Source organism: Oenanthe melanoleuca, chromosome 4 (assembly GCF_029582105.1).
Source record: "Oenanthe melanoleuca isolate GR-GAL-2019-014 chromosome 4, OMel1.0, whole genome shotgun sequence".
Classification (NCBI taxonomy): Eukaryota; Metazoa; Chordata; class Aves; order Passeriformes; family Muscicapidae; genus Oenanthe; species Oenanthe melanoleuca.
Genome location: NC_079337.1, coordinates 29738731 through 29759110, shown reverse-complemented (window position 1 = coordinate 29759110; position 20380 = coordinate 29738731). Strand labels below are relative to the sequence as shown.

General features: G+C 40.8%; 1 protein-coding gene across 5 annotated transcripts in view; it reads right to left on the bottom strand.

Annotated features, from left to right (window-relative positions):
- GLRB (glycine receptor beta) overlaps positions 1-12354 on the bottom strand; it is a 60375-nt gene extending 48021 nt beyond the window's left edge. The window contains exons 1-2 of one of the 5 annotated variants that reach the window (XM_056490279.1): positions 12210-12354; positions 10626-10779 (exon numbers count right to left, since the gene is read on the bottom strand). In XM_056490279.1, coding sequence (XP_056346254.1) covers positions 10626-10747 — 122 coding nt within the window. In that variant the 5' untranslated portion in view covers positions 10748-10779; positions 12210-12354. Of the gene's footprint in view, positions 1-10625; positions 10780-11649; positions 11782-12095 lie in introns of those variants that run through there. The other 4 variants (XM_056490277.1, XM_056490276.1, XM_056490278.1 and 1 more) reach the window with 4 other exon arrangements.
- Positions 12355-20380: the final 8026 nt, after the last annotated feature.

Below are 20380 nucleotides of genomic sequence, written 5' to 3'. Positions count from 1 at the left end.
TTAGGAACCTTAGTAAATCGACAGCCACTTTGTAGGTGCCAAAGCATGCAGAGCTTTTGGTAGTCTCCTGCTCTCACATGCCAGCTATTCCACCCAGAGCTGGGGGATTGCATAATCTCATTGTCAAACTTTGCTACAGAAGACAAGGCTTTGGACTCTGGTTTTTCAGGGGGAATTTAAGTATCTTCATTACCTTGCCATTATTGCGCTGGGTGTTAAATGAAAACCATTGCTACAATCAAAAAGAACCTGTGACAGGTAGCTACAAGAGTACATGAAATTGAGTGTAATAAAAAGCAATACAAGTGCATCAGTGCCCTCCCCAGGTAAACACCAAGCAGGCTCATAATTGTATGTAAGTTAATTTGTATATTTCCAGAACCTGTTCAGTGAACTGTTTCCAGTTTTGAGTTCTGTCTCATAATCACTTTTCCATCCCTTTTATGACCACTTTGCTGTATTTCTGTTATTATAATTCAGTAACCAGGATGCCATGTAAAGATAAGACAAGCACCCCAGAGAGTTAAAAGTCATGTACATCAATGTTATTACCTCTTGCAAACTAATGTATGAATGTATTTTAAAAAATGATCAAGTTTATTTCCTAGTGTTTTTCATAATCAGCATCAGCTGCTGTTGCCTTCTTCACCCTGTAACTTCTTTTTTAAATCATTCTGTCCCATACCAATGCCAGTTAGACAGACCTACAGGTTATTCTATACAACATCTCAGTTCATTGGTTTTTTTCTTCTCATCCTTAAGTTTCCTTCATGTCCTCTGGGATTTCTGGCTTATTCTAACATTTCTTGAAGAAAACATTAACTCTACAGAAGGCTTTTGACCAGTTTAAAAAAACCAAAAAAACAACATACATGAATGTATTAGACCTTCTGATTTTAAAATGTCCAATTATGGTAGCTCCTGTTTAGCATTTTCCTAATTGATTACTGGGAAATTCATTAATTAATAAATTTCAGCATAGCATTACACCAGTATTTGATCTAAAACTGGAGATGAGACCAGATCTTAGCCCTTAAAGAGCTTTTATTAATAACCTCACCTTTAAAAACAACTGGTTTAACTCAAACCATAAGGGAAAAGGGAATCAGATCTGATGACTTAGTAGCACTCACTATGCCTTCCCAAAGAGATTTAATCTCCTCAGTTAACATTTAACAGCTAAAAAATTTATAAATAAAACTATGAAGGAGTTCCCTGTTTTTAAAAACATGCCAACCATTTATGATAACATAACTGAATTTTATTATATCATAGTCTCCTTGAAACCATTTGAGCATTTTACCCTTCAGGAAAAAAAAGTATCAAAATGTATTTAGGATATTTCTGAAACCTAAAGCTGCATATCTGCTTAGCTATTTTCTTGTATTTGCTTGATGTTATAAATGAGGAAAAAGTTATGGCAATAAAATGGCACCAAATCCTCCTTGAAATTTTGGACTACTCAAAAATAATTAGCAGGATAAGCATGCATTGCAAAGACTACACAGAGATGTACCTACATGTATCCAGGAGGTTGCCTTAAACTGTAACACACAGGTAGAGAAAAGAATTGTGGAGCAGCTTTTTTTAAGTGGCTGCAGTATATCATTACTCACCTACATCTTGCAGTAAACGCACTAAAACCTCTGTGATCTGTAACAACCTAATAGGTGAACTAATTGTTCCAGCAGAACTTCTCCAGAGATTACTGGTTTTTTAATAAAACAAGGAAGTGTTTACTTTTAGTGACATATGTTAACTTCCTACAGAACTGTATGCTCTGTGTACAATAAGCTTCTACTAATTTAATAATCAAGCAATTAAAAAAGGAATATGTGTTCTAACTCCTTTCCTAATAAGTGTCAAATTCACTTTCAAACAATCATCCCAGGGCTGAGTTTATAAGTTTTTCTATTTTACTTAGAATTAGATCATTATGCAAAAAAAAAAAAAAAAAAAAAAATTATTTCCTCATCTGGCCAGGCAGATAGACTAGATGATCATCATAGATCCCTCCCAGCTGAAACGTTCTATTCTATTCTATTCTATTCTATTCTATTCTATTCTATTCTATTCTATTCTATTCTATTCTATTCTATTCTATGAAGAGGTTGCTACAGAAATATCCTAAACCAGCTTTGTATGCTTATTTTGCTGTTAGCATTAGTTGGATGAAAGGAAAACAAAAGGTTAAGATTATTTTCAATTTTCTAGAAAGAGCAATTCAGAAAAGAATGTTCATTTAGCTATTAAAAAAGTAGGCAAAAAACTCTGTATGCTGTGTTTTATCTGATACAGAAAGTTTCATGGCACTGGTTCCTTGCAAGTTACACATATTAGCATCAAAAACATCGACATCAGATGTCTACAACAACTATACAACAACTATATAAAAGAATCTCCTTAATACTGACAATAAGATTTCTTTCTAAATTATGTTATGTCCAGCATAATTAAATATGAAAACAAATCCAAGCAACAACTAATGAACAAACTTAAATACTTTTTTTTATTTTTGTCATGGGTGATACAAATATGTTCATTAAATAGTGAAAACAGTAATCCGAACAACACAGGATAACATGGACACATAAATGAAATACAGATGCTCATAAAAAGCAATGAGGAAAAGAGGAAAAAGTTTGAGAAATCAAATGAGTGAGCAACAAACAGCAAAAGAAAGCCAAATACAGCTGACAGGTTTATTTGTCTATTTGAGCAACAGTAATAAAGTGGTCGTTTTGTGAGATCTGAGCTGCACTGCAGAAGTATAATACAAATATCCATTCAGGCTGTTCAAAAGCCATCCAAAAATTGAGCAAAGAAGATTTATTGCATTGGGAAGACAGTAATGGGAAGAACAATGGCAGCATAGCTTGCTGGTAAAAAACACCACAATCACATATGTCACAAGTTTTTTGGTTGTGTTTTCAACTTATACAAGTGTATAAACACATTTGTCCTCGCTTATCTAAGAACCAAGTGAAATACAGTGACATTGGCTGGTTTGAGTTAGGAGGAGAAGCACTGAGATTCAGTAATTGCTACTTTTAAAGGTCACTTTGAATGAAGTGGTTGAAACAGCTATGGAAAAAAAAGCTCTGTAAGTATCAGTCATATTTTCACTGTGGTTCTTTTATAGCATGCTATCATTAAACTACCATCATTGAACAGCACACAAGGAAACTTCATCCAAATGACTGGATTTCCTTCTGAGAGCCTTGCTGACCAAGATGCCTAAATTTCTCCTGCAAATCAATACATCAAATGTGTTCCTTGGGGTGAGTTAAAAAGCTAATGACACTTTCAGAGTGACAGATGAGCAAAAAGACTTAATGAGACAGTTAATGGGATGTGTTAGGTGATTGGATAAAGAGGCTGGGACTGTTAACATGAGACATTTACCTAGAGCAGCAACCACCCCTGCTTAATGAGCCATTATGGAATTAATTTGTGTATTACATAAGACAAAAAGGATTTGAGCCGAGATTAGCCTTTCTAGAAGAATCTTACTTCAGTGTGCTGAAGGCTGAGTCCCACGTAACAACATCCACACCAACTGAAAAGTTACTCACAGTTTTTTCTAATTCAGCCAAAAATTTTCCCACTTGTAAAAAGCTGGTAACTTTTTCCACCAATGATTTCCACCAGTTGCAGTATGCATTTTAATTTTAATGCATTTATTTCAACCTGTGGAGCTGATGGAAAGCATTGAGAAACAGCAATGCAGCACTCCTCACTGTAATTAATCAGTTCTAAGCAAGATATAGTGAATACCAAAGGATAAGGCAACAGAAGCCTCACACTTGCTATAAAGAAAATTTAAAAGCAAGTAATTGTAAAGCTAAAACTTTCCCTACCAAAAATTTTATCTAAGAAACAATTAAAAAACCCCACACAACCAACATAGAAAATACCCAAACCCAAAGTGACTTTCCTGTCTTTGAAAAAATAAAAGAGAAAACAACCAGTATTCCTGTATACACTGAAGTATCTGCACTTCTACAAAGTGTCCTCACAATTCAAAGAAAACAAAGCACGGTTAGTCTTTTGCAACAACATCCCCGTGTGAAACACCTGGTCTTTTGGAGGTTACATTTGGTATCACTGATGAATCAAAGAATTGCTTTACATACTGTATTTCACAGGATGTGCAGTAAGGTTTTCATCTCCTCTTCCTCTGGGCTCTACACATATTATCACTGCCTTTGAAGATTATGATCAACATGTTAAGTTGATGGTGACAGGTAATTATTTTCATAATTCACTAATCAAATCTCCAGAATTTTAGATGAGCAGATATGCATAACACAAGGAAGCATGTGTTACACTTGGTTTGAAATTTATATAGCTTTACATTTGTATTAGGCAAATACATCAGAAGACATTATATCCCTGTAAGTCATCATTATATTTATTCTCAGAGCTCACTGAAGTTAAAAGGAGTCCTTTTCACATGCAGCAATACAGGAGGAAAGAATATAAACAATATTCTATGCAAACAGGAAAGGAAACATTATCATAGTTCTAGATTACTGGCAGATAAAAATATGTATCTCAACTTACACTGTTATCTCCAGTAAAACTTCCTATATGACTCTGAAACCACAGATTTCAGCGCAGTTTATTTAATCTACATGATGGACATTGACATTTTAGTCATATAACATGGCTGTGTACATGTGAGAAAGGTAAAAATAAGTTCTGGGAAACATAATATCTATTATCCCACCATATATTATAAGTACAGTTTTCCTGTACTTAAACTTATAAACTATTAGTGTTCTGATTTGCAGGCATTTGATTTTTTGAGTGCAATATCTCTAAGCATAAAAACAAGTTAATATGTATCAATGAACAGTATATAACTCTTCTGAGTGATCTCTCTGATTTCTGGTCTGTTTAATAGCTATCTTTTCAAACTGCAAAAAGTGACATGTCTATTCCTAAGAAAATTATAATTACTCCAATGAAAAGTGGCATCACTAATTACATTAGAACAATGGAACTCTCAGTCACCATTTACATGTCTTCACAAATGCAGCTGACAACTAAACACCTAAAATGAGATATGTAGCTTCAGTACCTAAATTTGGAGGTAATGCAGTGTAGTGAAAAAAGAGGAAGGTTCCTTCATAGCTAATTTTGAAAGAGAAACTCAGATTAGGCACCCTGAATTCTGAACTGTGAATTGAGGGAGTGAAATAGCTCGTCTTTTATCTCATGTTGTAGATAGACCAAAGAAAATAGTCTCCTAATGTGGACAAGTAGACAATCTTCCTGCAGTTAAGTAGTGTCAATAGCTGCTAGTGTCACTACCTCAGTCCTTGTCTAGCAGAAACCTCTTAAATACAGCTTTGGTTTCACATTCAACATTCCCAGAGTTAGACACCTTAAGGAGTGGTTATGTGGGAATCTGAAGTGCCTTACTATTCACTAAACGAGAAAAGCAAGTTGGTTCATCTGCCTGCCACAGGGCCAACTGCCCCCAAACCAAAAGAACCAGGTTAGCATAGTATTTCCCTCAGCCTGAACTAGTACTGCTCTCAGCAATGCAGTTTTTTTGCTGAAGTTAGCTTGGCTGCTCCAAGTTTAGGCATCTCTGCATCTCACTGAAGTCACCACCTGTGACTCTGTGCGTAATGAGTGTCCTGTTATGTGCCGATATAGCACACAGATGTAAAGCATGATAAGCATCCAAATGTTTAAGGAACATTTTCGAAGTAACTTATCTACATGAGTTCCATACCCCAACATGTTTTTCCCAATTGCTGTAAGTATGGAGACAATAGGAGGACCCTGGTAAAATCCAGCCACCGGCACGGTGGTATAAGTGGCAGTATAAGAGGAAAGCGTAAGCTGAGATACATTTATGTAATTTGTCTTGACAACAGAATTTAGACCTACGGTTTTCCTTGGGCTTAGGTAAAGGTGGCGCCATGTAACCCACAGACCTAAGTTTTTTCTCAGTCTGGAGGCTGTATATGAAATACAAAGTCTGTAACTTTTCCACACAATTATAGTGTCTCATCATTCCAGTGTTGAGAACAGAGTAAATGCTGCTCACTGAGAGGAAAAGTTACTGAATGAGAACCAGTTTATCATGCTTAATTACTGTTTTACAAGACAGCTTAGGTTTTGCTTATACAGCTTTATCTTTTATTGCTCACCACATTTAACCATTTTGAAAACAAATTCACAAACCTTCTGAAATGTGGCCCTATTTGTCTGGGATCACAGCTTTCCATGAGAGATACATGATAGAGAATAACAAAAGCATTGACCAACTGCTGTTACTACAGGGCAGAACAATTTTTATAGGAACAAGACCTGGGCTCTGCAAAGTACTTATCACTGAAGTGACTGTCAGATATATCTTCTTCCACAACCAAATTCAGGCTTTCCTTTCAACTTCATTCCACCTCCTCCTACAAACTGTATCAACCCTTCCACCACACCTACAAAAGAAAATGTTCACAGACTATCAAAAGTGTCTTCTAGATGATGGGAATGAAGAGAGACATGATGTCACTTTCCCACCATTTATATTTTGGGGCTGATCACCTACGACAGATAAGAGAGGCATTGTACACCCAAACACTTGATAAAAAAAGTTCTAGTTCATGAAGAAGTCGAGAGGACCCAAGGTATAAAATACATTTTGAACTTTTACTTTAGTCTTAATAGGAAGAGCATGTCAGAAGCTTAACGTTAACCAAGAGAAATTTTAGGACAGAGTTTCATACAACTCTGTGCTTTAAACACATCAAAGCCTTTTTTCCCTAGTTCCAACTGTCTTTTGTTGTTGTTTTTCAAAAGAAGCTGTTTATTGAACCTTCACATCTGTGACCTTTCTAAGCTTCTGCCCAGGCAGATGGCACAAGCCATGTTTTCTGGAGGGCTTAGAGGGCCATTTCACAGTTTCTGAAGTAGCTGATATGCTTTATTGAATACAAGCCAAATATGATTTGTACTCCTTCTTTGAGGGTAAAAAAGGTCTCTATAGATATTATACAGTATTTAGTAAATAATCTACAAGGATATAAATCTCCATGTGGACAAATGCATAAAGGTGAAGAGGGATGCTGTTTTCAAAGCACAGTCTTGCATTCCAGACAAAGGGATGAGATTTAGTGACTGAGGTTTTGCTCTCAGCATTGCTGTGGCATTAGGGACACTGAAAAATCTTCAGAAGTGAATGCTGTGCAAGTGAACAGCTGAGTCATCCTAAAACTATAATTAACAGGGATAGCTGTGATGATGACCACAGTCATTACTGGTTTTGCTAGCTGCTACTCTACTACTCTATTCCTTCTCAACACTGTAATAACCAAACTTCCCTTTAATTATAATTTCAAGTGTCTAGAGATCATGTGAGTAATTTTGAGAAGGGACCTTCTAGGCTGCTAAGGATTGTGGGGATAGCAGGAGCAGCTCAAACATTATAAAATAACCAAAGTATTTAGTACTCTATAACAAAACAAAAAACATCTTTTAGCTGTGCTGTAAGTCATAGCTAACTGTTCCACATGTTTAAAAGAAGCAAGGTATTATGAGGAATTACAAATAAGTTAATAAGAAGTAACAAAGGTCATGCAAGTATGGGCAGTCTGTGAGTAGGAAAGAGATCAAGCGACTTAATCCAACTGTAGCTGTATAAAAATCACCTGTATTAAGTATATGAAATTTCAAAATAAGCTTTGTAAACAGTAATACACTTTTTTTCTTGAAAGGGTGGGCCAGATTTTTTTTTTTTTTTATTTTCTATGGAAACAAAAGAAAAAAGCTTTGCTACTAAAGCTTTATATTGAATTACACTATGTATCTGTGGAAGCAAATTTCTCAGATTTATGGTGCAAAACTCTCTATTACAACATTTTAGGCCCAAAAGAAATTATATCAATTCCGTTGTTAGTCAACAAAGATTCAGGAAACAGACAGAAGTATAATTACTCTGCGCTTCATTTGGAAAGTCTGAAGTAAGAAGGAAAATGATATAAATGTAAGATGTGAAATCTTACATCTGTTCCAAGAAAGCATTAAATCAAAACAAGAACCAAATGATTAAGCGTAAGCTTCAAGAAACCCTTCAATAAAAACTTGGGAAAAACAATTTCAGGAATAAATGAAAATAAGATGGCAAATCAAGCCACTATCACACAATGCACAGAGAAGTACAAAAAGAAGATACAAAATAGAATTTTCCTAATTTAAAGTTTTTCCTGAATAATGATTTGCATCGATTTGAATTTCATTATAAAGTTTGCAAGAGAAGACTCCTCCATATACAACTACTAGTGCAGTTTTTTGTTCTCTTGAAGAAGTAAAATTTAGCTTTTGACATGTTGCAAGGAAATAAAAGGCAATAATTTGTTACAATTAAGGTTTAAATTTTATTGCATCAGTAACCAATGCAAATTAAAGGTGGATTAAGTGTTTAACTTATAAATTTACACTTACATTAGGAATTTGTACCACTCAATTTTATAAATTATGCAAAATCCTATTTTTTGTTAAAAAAATAAAATGCATTCTTCTAAAATATTTCTTCATGCATTACTAGTAATTCTTTTATTTATACACTTCCTTAAGTAGTTTAGTCAACCCTTATAGTGTCACTTGATTCCCTGTCCACTGCGTTGTATTTTGGTTTGATTTGACAAAGTAAAAATTATTACTAGTACGCAACCCCTTTTATAACACAGATTATCACCAAATCAAGAAGTTTTGTGAAAGATCATTTAAAAAATGCTGATGACTGGAAGTTTGCCAACAGCAGCCTGAGTTAAGAGAGTATTGGGCAATTTCTCTGCCAGACAGAGTTAATTTTCATTGCTCATTCACATGACAGGTCTTCTGGATGCCAGCCACAGAAACAGAAACCTCACTATTACAAGTGGTTGTCTCTCATGCTGTGAACTTCAGCCAAATAAGATATGGGCAACTTGGTCATTATTCAGGAGATCGAACAGGACTCATTGCTACAGCAAGTCTTGCTGGCAACACTGCACAATAGATCAACAAGTACTGGATTCTACCAGTATTTTTGCAGGCAGCTTCAACTGAAAAAGTATCACTTTGAAAATGATAGTATGTATTCAATGTTTTTTCAAGTGTATTGGTGACAAATGATATCATATTTAATGGTACCAAAAAATACAGGGCTTAAAATAAAAACAAACATGAAAAATCCACTCACTCACAAAGATAAAATGAGATTGATGTTTTGAATTCTACTAAGACTAAGTCAAGAACAGGGGGAAATGCTGGCTATTTAAGTAAGACCATGGAAGACCTGTATTCAGTTCCCAACTGCCTAACACTTTCCAAGGGCTTCTGTTCTGATGCCTGTCCTGGGAACCCTGACATTTCTCTCCTTGCTATAAACTCTCACAGTAGCTCAGACAAAAAGTGTCATCCAGAATTCAACTGCACTTTTAAAAGGGAAAGAAGGGGTAGAGGTCATTTCAGATGAGTCATTATCTCATTTGAGATGTATCTGAATGTACTTGAATCTAACAAAAAATATAATTTTTAGGTTTGATATAAAAAAAATAGAAGGAAAACATGCAACATATCTAGAAACATTCTAAAATTTGGAGTTACAAATAAACACCACTATCAATATTTGAAAACAGTGGAAACTTTAAAAAGTCATACTTGAACAATGCTTCTGTCTGATTATTCCACTTTTAATTTGTTTTTTCTTTGGAAAAAGTTGATTAATGTTAAACAGCCAGTCTAACATTCTGCACCTCTTCTTTTATGGTCAAAGAAGAATTATGTTTTAAATTTGTCAAAATAATTTAATTATTTCAGTCATAGTGATTTTCTACACTTACAGGCAACTTATCATAGTCTCAATATTTTCCTCAGATGTTTACAATGTAACACTAAAAAAGAGTAAGGCTGGCCAAGAACATTATAAAAACAGCACTCACAAATAAAATATGGTCCTATGGATCACAACCTGAAGTGTGATTGGCATTAGAAAGAGGGAGTATTTTTAACATCAAGTAATCATAGCTGTCCAGAACACATCCTCTATTCAACTGGGCAATTACAGATTATCATTTCTGTATTTTTACAGGGAGACTATTCCATAAGGGCATACTTTATAGCAACAATCAATACATCCACTTCCAAAAAAGTTATAGAGCAGTCCATGATTGAAGAAAGATGCTTAAGACATTAGTTCTATTCAACATGCAGTAAGAATAAATGTGGGACAAGCCTTCTCTTACAGAACTTATTAAACAGAAGCTAAATTTCAGCAGTTTTGCACCCTCCTTGCTTTCCCCAATACATCTGCAACATGATGCACAGCACTGCTACTACACAGACCATGCTACCATGTCCCCATAAATAAAGCAAGGCACTGGGTTGAAATCAACCACAAGGAAAGGAACAACAACTGTCTTAGATTTTCCCCTGCACTAAAACAGAAGACTTGCTGCAGAAGGAACACAATTACGATGCTGATCAAACCCATTCCCACTACAGCCCCATCCTTTCAGCAGAAATCATCACCTTCTACTTCAATTGCCACATGATTACACCTGTTAAAAACAGTGCAGGATCACCATTAAAAGCATACAAAAGCATAAAAGAAAGCAGGAACATACGATGGACATAGATACTGCTTCTTTTTCCCTTTTCCTTTCTTTGAAGACTTCTCTTTGGAATAGACTTCTTCAACCCATAAGGAGAATGAGATGAAACATAAAATTGCTAGTAAGAACTTCATCTTGAAGATTATGCTTCAGAGAAATCTTCAGTCTGTGGTAAAAGAAAGCCATTTATGTTAGTAGGGCTGGATACGGCAAAAGGAAACACCTGCAAAAAGTAAACAAAAGTTTCATGGAGGGGATGGGATTTTTGTTGTTCTTCCTTGTCCTGGGAGAGACAATCTGTTCACATTTCCTTGACATGAAACTCTCTTAGACAATTTCCAGAGAGTCAAGTAGCTTCCCAAAATTGAGACGGACAGTGAGGATCAGATTTGCAAGAGTGTGTTTAAGAAATGTGATGTCCTTCAAAAACTGTCCAACTGAAAATACTCAGAAGCTTGGAAACAGGGCTCCTCACCAGAAATGTATCAACTGCATTAAATACAATGTCAACCAGTCATGTAGCGAGGCAAAGAACTGCAAGCTCTTTGTGACCTTGGACAGATAAAATTGCAATAATTTCAATGCTGGTTATGAGAAGAGGTTATAAATACAAGTTTATGTAGAGAATTTAAACACAACTATTTTGCGTGAAGCATTTCCACTGCAGAGCCAGCACTGAGAGGGCCTTGCAAAGATGACTAAACACAACCTGCAATACTATGCTTTATTGCATAGTGCTCAGTTTAATATTTAAACTTCTCTGGGGCAAAAGCACGTACCCCAAAGGCCAGGAGATGAGCTTGTGTCTGGCCAGAGGCTGCTCCACCTGCCCCTGGCCACAGCACTGCAGCATCCAAGGCATTTTCCATTTCTTTGCCACCTCACAGATCACGCCCAAGGATTTCCTTCGGCCAACAAATCTCGCAGATGCCTCAGAACCTGCTGCATTTTCCACTTTTATTTATTTATTTGGGGTTCTCCCCACCCCCCTCTCCCACTGTTTTTAAAGAGCTCTGCCTCTCTCCCTTTCCCCCACCTCCGGGAGGCACCGGGATGCTTCAGCTGCTCCTTCCCCGGGAGCCGCAGGATCGCCACTCTCCCCGGCCCGGCCAGAAAGGCCGCGGATCTGCCCCGGCCGCCACTGGTCCTCGCCCGGCCTCCCGGCCCGAGGCCTCCCACCGGCCCCAGCACGGGAAGGGAGCGGCCCCCGCGCTGCCGAGAGCTGCCGGCGCTCCGCGGGGAGCGGGAGGACGAGACGAGCGGGGCTCCCCCGCGGCCGGCAGCGCCCCCGGGCCGTGCCCCACCGCCGCCCCACCGGCGCTGGCCGAGGTGCTGACGGGGCACGGCCGCGCAGCCCGGCGGAACGGGGATCTCGGGCCGGACCCTCGAGCCCCCGCCCGCCCCACCGGGGGCGCGGGCCCCGCCCGCACACGGCCCCGCCGCCGCCACGGCCGCATCGCCCGCACACGGCCCAGCGCTCACCGCCGGACGCTGCGATCCCCCCGCGCTCAGCGGCGGCGGCGGCGGCCCCGGAACGGGCGGGCCATGCCGCGGCCCGGCCGTAGCGACAGCGCGGCTCCTCCGGCGAGCCCCTACCTCCGGCGGCGCCTCCGCGGCCAGTGAGCATGTGCGGCGCCGCGGCGCTCCCCGGCGAGCACGTCCCGAAGCCCGCCCACACAGGGCGCTGCGCGCCGGGAGCGGGCAGCGGGGCCGACCCCTCGGACCGCCCGGCCCGCCCGCCGCTGGACACGGGGCGCTGGCCGGACGGTGCCAGCTGGCGCAGGGGGTGGCGGAGCGAAGCATGCTCTGCTCTCTGGCGGGAGGAGGATGCGTTCGATGTTGAGACATACCTAATAGAGTTGGCAGGAGCAAGAGAGTATTGGAGAGGGATTGATTAGGATGAGAGGAAGAGGGAACGCAGTCTTGCACCGATTAGTGGAATGGTGGATAAATGGGCCAAGACCAGTTGTAGGAGATTCAACGAGGCCAAGTGCGGCATCCTGCCCTTGGTCACAACAACCCCGTGCAGGGCTACAGGCTGGAGAGTGACTGTAAAGCTGCCCAAAGGACTCTGGGGCTGCTGATGAACAGCCAGCTCAACATGAGCCAGTGTGTGCCCAGGTGGCCAAGAAGGCCAGTGGCATTCTGGTCTGTATCAGAAATAGTGTGGCCAGCAGGATCAGGGCAGTGATCATCCTCCTGTACTCATCACTGGTGAGGCTGTACCTCAAATCCTGTATTCAGTTTTGGGCCCCTCACTTCAGGAAGGACATTGAGGTGTAGAGAGCCCAGAGAAGGGCAACAAAGCTGGTGGAGGGTCTGGATAGTAAGTACTATGAGGAGCAGCTGAGAGGTGGGCATGTTTAGTCCGGAGAAAAGAATGCTCAGACAGTACTTTAGTCCTCTCTACAAGTGAAAAGAGGTGGTATAAAGGTGAGGATTGGTTCTTCTTCCGGCAGTCCCTTGCCAGGCGTGGGGAAGGGGCAGAAGACAGCCCAGGACATCAGGGTGGGCAGGGAGAACTTGCCAGCCCACCTTCCACTCCCCATAACCTTGTCTTGGCAACAGCACAGATGCAACAACCAGGTCCAAGCTTATGTAGGGGCAGGGTGTAGGCCCAGCTCCTTGGGATGAGGACCACCTCCTTTGCTCTTTTATTGTCTCACAAGCAGCCAGAGAGATGGCCCCCTAGCATTGCTGATGCTCTCACAGCCAGGGTTTCCAGGAAAGGCAAAGGGTTCTCCCAATGGCAGCAACGTCCTGCTGCTCTTGGAGAGGAAGAAAACCTTGCTGCAGGGCTAGCAGGCTATGGAGAAGACAGCTCTGTCTTGTTCTCAGCTCCATTCTGGGCATTTCAGCATCTTCAACCTAAGGCTGGGTGCTTGCAGCCAGCCATGCTTCTCCTGGTCTGGCAGCCTGTCCCTGTCTTGGTGTGCTTCCCTGCTGCCATCTCCTGCTTGTTGTCCCAAGATGACAGTGAGCAGCATCTTGCCAAACCGGGGAAAGCATTGTCACCCAGCCCTGTTTAAATGCCCATGAACCCCATGGCACAATTTCACCATTACCCTCTCCCAAAAGCCCAGGAGCAAGAGCTCCTGTCCCATAGGGAGGGGAAATCCTGCCTTCAGAGAGCCCTGAAAAAAATCAGGGATGCTGCAGCCCTCATTTGAGGGTTGATTCTTCCTCTGCCAGGATGGTGCTGCACAATAGGACCATGGCGCATCATTGCTTGGGGTTGGCTTATGTGAAAGCCAATGGAGATTTAAAGGGGACTGGGGGAAGAAAGGCATGATGTGGGCAAAAAAGAGCATCCTGTATGACTGAGCTCCAGCACTAACACTTGCTGCATTTGTGGTCCCTGTGGCCTTAAAAAGAGACAGTAGGATTTTCTCAATCTGGGTAACAATCATTCAGCAGCTGTGGAAAGGATCTCATGACAAAAAGAGAGAAGGTGAAACTGAGGGATGGTGGAAACTGCAGCTGAAGCTCAGGAACCCAGACATGTAATGCAGCACCTTACAAACCCCAGCAACTGCCTGGGCCTCTCCTCAACACCATGGCTTCATTCCCCTTCTGCAGTTAGGGGAGCATAACTTCTCTCCTCAGTCCTCTCCTTGCTTCTCTGCTCATTCCCCTCCTCATATTCCTAAGCTATCACAGTGAGATGTGAAGAAGCAGCTGGTTTTGAGCTGTTTCAAATGAGCTCCCTGCCTTAACAAAAGTTAAGCTGAGCAGACAGGTTTGGCTCCAGCTGTTTGGGGACAAAGATAGCAGTACCAGGAGGACCAGGATGGGCACCCCACCTAATTTTTTTTTTTGGTCTGCTGAGTATGGAAAGGTTAGACTTTGTCCTGGACCCCTAAGATGTTGCTGTATGTGCTGCTGTGTCCAAATTAGAGTGTCTGTAAATCCCAATACAGCTGAACTCACAGGCAAGGTTTTTGCTCTCTAGATACAAACCCACCAAATGAAATAGCAGGAGCCTGAAAGTCTCAGCAATTTCCACAGTTCATCCTTTCCTCTGGAAGTGGTACCTCTCCAAAACAAAAGCTTCCCCATGGGACAGATAAGGCACTATGGCTCTATGCCACATTTGCCAGTAACCCCTCTTCGATCACTTTGTTCAAAGACAGTTTTATCTGGGGAGTGTTGCATTTTGGCTATAGGAGCGGTGGAAAGGATAATGCAACAAAGTCGTTCGTGTAATGGAGAAGCAAAAGAGAGCTTTTATTTAAAGAAACACTACACTTTTATATAGAGTAGTTCGTGCAATACAGAATAGAAAAAGCTCATTGGTCCAAGAAGGCAGCACCTCTTTGAAAATATGCTTTTAAGAAAACATCGCATCTCTCACATCTCCAGCAGGTGTTTAACCATTGTTATAATTCCTTGTCCTTGGGCAGCCTGAGAAAAGGCTGCTTTCTTGGCTCCCAGCAGTATCCTAACGACAGGGAAGAGCTTAGCAAAAGCATTTTTCTATTGCAGCTCCTTTGAAGTGGTGCATGTCAGAACTCCTGATGCTGGGGGCAGGATGGGGACCAGCTGTGGGTAGCAGCCCCTGGGGTCCTTGCCAGCTCCTCAGCCTCTGCCAGCCCACATCACCTACCAACTCACACCTCAAGGAAACCTCCTCCCCTCCATCTCAGTTTTGCTATCCTGTCCCACATGTACTGGGCTCGGCACCAGGTTATAAATCACCTGCAAGCTAGGGAGTGCCTAGAGGACAGGAGCAATTGCTTTGGCAGTGTCCCTGTGCCTCCCACAACATTAGGCACATGAAGGAGAATGGCATCTCCTTCCTGGTTCTGCTTTCAGCTGGAATGACAGTTTCCAATCTTTCACCCTTTACAACCTCCATCTCCTCAGCCAGGCAGGCTGCAGTTAAGCCACCTGCCCAGGCTGGCTCTGGGGCAGAATTTCCCGTGCAGAACTAAGACACCACAAGCCCCCACGCCAGCTCCCAGCTCCATATCCATCCCTCACCCACACATCTGAAGAGGGGAACACAGCAGCAGGAAGCAGATGGCAGTGGAAAAGGCTGATGATTAAATTCAGATCTATTTTCTGTTAGGAAATTTCAACTTCCTCCTCCAAATATAGCACACTTGGATGGGGCTTGCCCCCATATAGTGGGACACACAGGAGAAGTTGGCATGTCCCAGAAGGTGCAGAGTCCCAGCCCTGCTGGCAAGGAAGATCCCAGGACCTGTTCTGTGGCAGTTAGTACCCCAAGGCCATAAAAACCCCTCAGTTCGCAACATTCCAGGTGAGCTTCAGCAAAGGAATCACTCCTCCTGCAGTCAAACACAGCACATGCTGGGCTGCACAATTGGTTGTTTTCTAATAGCAAGAAACCACATTTTAAAAAAGTATATATATTGCAGACCAAAATCAGAACAGTTTCTATTTCAACCCAACCTGAACAAGTCCCACAGAGGCTGTTCATTCTGAGATAGGCTCTCTCATGAAGAAAGGGGAATAAAAACAAGTCAGCCCCAATCTTCTACAGGCATGTTTTCTAACAGAGGAATACATGGAAAAAATTTTAAAAGAAAAGGCGATAATTAGTTTCTCTATTCTCCTTGAGCAAAAGAGTTTTGTGCAAGTGTTTTCCACTTTTGGCAACAACAAACTATATTTTGGCTGGATATCCTCCATTTGCCTCAGCAGCGGCTGTTTGTCCTGATTTGTTGTGAGCTTAATCTGTCCCTGCCAACTGCTGTGGCCTGGCTGCCCTTGCCCCACCATGGTCCCCATCCATTGCCAGCCACACGTAGTGGAACCAAGGAGCAGGTCCTGGAGCCTTCATCCCACTGCTAAGGGAAGTCTCATCTGTTTCCAGCCCATAGGATGCTTTTCAGAAGCCTGGGAAGCCTGACCCACAGGGTGCTCACCCCTCTGACTTGCCCTGCCAGGTTTCAACTGCCCCAGGCACATGAACTTTTTCTTAATTGCTGCCTGCATTTCCTTATAATTTCTTTTACTCTCCATTGCTGGGGACACAGAGCTGCTTTCATTCATCTCCAGAAACATTTAATTTCACTTTTCACTTGTTCCCTCCCTCCTTGCTGCTTCTATTCATTTGACTCTTAAGCAGATCCCTACCCAAACTGGCATTACATTATTTCTCATGACCCACATGTTTTACTATTATTTCAGTTCTTCTGAAGTTACTGTCCTCCTAATGCTGTCATCTTAGAGCACTTGCTACAGACTCAGGAAAACTAGGACTGGGGCAAATCCAAGACAGAAGGAAGTGAGGAAGAAGGCTTGCTTTAGGCAGCAGGATCCATCTCAATCCATCAGGTACAGGCATTGGCAAGAGCTTCCTGATGCAGGGCAACACCATGAAGATTCTGTAAGAAAAAGCCTTTTCTTCCACCTCTCACCCTATAAAAGCTGTCCAAGGTCACAGACAACTGCTTTCCTACCTGCCAGCACCTTCTTGGCAGGCCAGCAGGGACAGAATAATCACTCCACTCTTGTGAGAGGAATCCAGAGCAATCATGCATGCAAGACTCTGGAGGACAGCCCACACTCCATTCAAACATCCTATTGCAGTGCAAACCAAGCTGGCAATGCCCAAAGGGGAAGAAATGGAGAAAACTGTCTCATGAGAAAGTCTTATACACCCAAACCAGTTGATCATGAATAATAGTCCAGCTTCTGCTGATTAGTTTCAGTCATATTCATTTGTATTTCAGAGATCTTATTGATGAGAATGAATGAAATACAAGTTTTACTAGTAAAAGAATGTATAGGGGAAGACGCGTCTGTCTCAATATTTGTTGTATTTCAGAGTGCAGCCATAGACTTAACTATCTTTCCTCTGCTTGCAATTGCTGTGTTGTCAGGAGTTGGGAATATCTAACCATGTTAAATTGTCTAATTCAGGAATAATTCCCATAAATTCCTGATCTTAGACAGTATTCACTAGAAAATTCATGTGCAAATTAAATGCAAAATATAACAAGACATTTCCTAGTGATTGGCCCAGGGACATTAGTTTTTTCTTTGGTTTACAGTAGTAGAACATGGACATCTGAAGGTCCAGCTCGGCTGTTCAATCACGCAAAAGATACTTTGCAGCTGTATAAGATAGAATTTCTTCTGGTTTATTGCTCTTTTTAGTTTCATTTAGATATTGAATTTTGTGCAATAACACTGTATGTGTATATATTTCAAGCAGCTTGTTTCAAATTTTTGATTTTTTCAAGTGATTTATACCACATTTAAAATAATAACTTAACAAAAAACCAAAAAAAAAAAAAAAAAAAAAGACAGAGGACTAAGAGAGTAGTTCTTGGTGTTCTGTAAAGACTTAAAATACGGATTAAGCTAATGTTCCTGTAGAAGAAAGAAAAGAAAGCACGCAAACTGGCCTGAGTGGTGACTAGAAATAAGAAAAACCACCTAGGAAAAAGTTATTACCAGTTCTTTAGCTACAAACCTGTATAATTCATAAAGCATCTACTTTACTAGAGGACAAATTATGACTGAAAAACAAGACTTCTAATGTCAAATAGCAGACCAAATTTTATTAAAGCCTTTACCAAGCCTTTTTTGGGAAAGCAAATACATATTTTTAAATTTCTATTAACACAAGGACCCATGCCTTGGCTTTCAGACTAATTCAGTTAAAAAGCCAGGCAAACAGAAGACCAAAATCAAACTAAAATCATATTTCTTTAGTTTAGATGCTTACCAAAGTTGTTTTTCTTTTAAATTGAGTTGATTTAATTCACACAATTGAAAAACACAGTTTTAGGAAGGATTTCATGTTCTCCAACCTTTGTAATTATAAATCGGTTTTTTTCAGTCACCTGTCACATCTTCATGGCTATGGTGACCATCCAGAAGATTTAGAGATGTACAGAGCACCTAAGAGAGATTGATTTCCAAAGGATGATGAATGCTCTTTCTTCTTTTCTTCTCTACTATTGTAAAGGGGTGTACATCCTCAGGTCATTGTAGGAAACAGGGACAAAATAGGTACTCGGTAAACAAGGTTTCTCTCATCTGGCACAAATGGCCAGAGCTGTGGATGTAACCTGATTTTGCTTCTTCAGAATGAAGACTAATGATTTTCCTTTTGTTTTGAAATACAGAAATTTGAAGTAGCAAACCAAGCAGCAAACAAAATAGCAAACAGATGAGCCATCACATGAAGAAAATTATAGTCTGTCCTCCTTAATGTTCCAGTTCCCTCATCTCTCTCACGTTTACAGATACTGAGTATGACAAACAATCCTTACAGGGTCCATCTGGCAAATCTGACTGCAAAAATTCAGACTACTATACCTTGGTGGAGACTCTAAAATTAGGACTTTTGAGAGATGGCACACACAATAGAGTGTCTTATTTCTTAAAATTAAGTGAGAAAATTATTAGAAACCTGTGCCCCTTATGTATCTGATAGATAAAGAGCTTGTCAAAACAGCAATGACATAATAGACATTACCATATTCATAATGCCTGTACCTCACAAGAAGCAGCCATATGTCTAATTGCTGCCATGGATTTACAGAAAATCGAGATCATACTAGATGCTGAAAGCATATATTCCTTTCAGCCTCATGTGTTTTATTGCTTACATTTACTATGTAGCTATACCTTTGCTGACAGATCTCCATGTACAAACTGCTGTCAAGCTGTTTGTATGACCTCATGCTTTTTTGCCCTATGCAGTGGTGCCCCAGCCCTGGCCACACTCCAATCCCAGGAACACTCTAATCCCAGAACACTCCCTAGGCCTCAGCCTTGAGAAGGTGCACCTGGAGGTTATCAGGAGCTTAACTGTCTGCTCCCTGGAACTAGTACTGTCTAATGACCACCTGGACTTTAACAAACAGCCTTAGAGACTCGTTTTTCCTGTCTGAACCACAACCAGAGTGAAATAATATTTTCATTATCAAATTTTCAAAGAAAGTTTCTGACCTGAATTGTGGCTAGGATGGAAGATTACTATGACTAAAGCCACCTCTTTTGTGATTTTAAAAACAGCAGCCCAAAGTGAGATGCTCTGAGCTCTCCTGGACCACAGCAGCTGCAACCAGCAACCTCCCTCTGCCTGGGACATCTCTCAGAGCCAGTGAACTCTCGAGTTTGCTCTGCACAGAGGATCACTGAATGATAATGATGGATCTAGGGCTCATACCCCAACTCCTCAAGGCTCAACCCTGTGCCTCTTGAGAAGATGCAAAGGCATCTGAAATGAGCACCTCACTGAACTCAAGGGTCATTTTCCACAGGTACCTTGTACAGACTCTCTACGTCTATGTGAGAAAGAATGAATATGCTATAGCAAATTACTAGGATTGTTAAGCTCCTATATTCTTAAGTACTTTCGATTTGAAGGTAGGTTAGGCCTGTGAGTTGCAGTTGTGCTACAGCAAATTCTATATGGATCCCTTGCTAAGCTGTCGATCCTCAGTTATGGATTAAGCACTATTAAATTCAAGTGTTTTTAAGGTTAATGGCTGTTGAGCTTTCAGGCATAAACTGTTTGTAAAGGTCAGGCTCAGTTTAGTACAAGGGTCTACTCTGAACCTTGTGACTTAAAAGTAAGGTCTTCTGTATTCTTCTTTATCCTTACACTTTCCTATCCTTTTCTTGCCTGACCAGCTCCCCTAAATTTTAAAGTTTAAAGACTTTAAACTCTTGTTGCACATTACAACACTCACAGTGTTGCACGTTATAACATTCACAGCATTAAAAAAAGTTTTGAACACAAGTATATACGTATAAGAGTGTTAAAAAAAACCCTA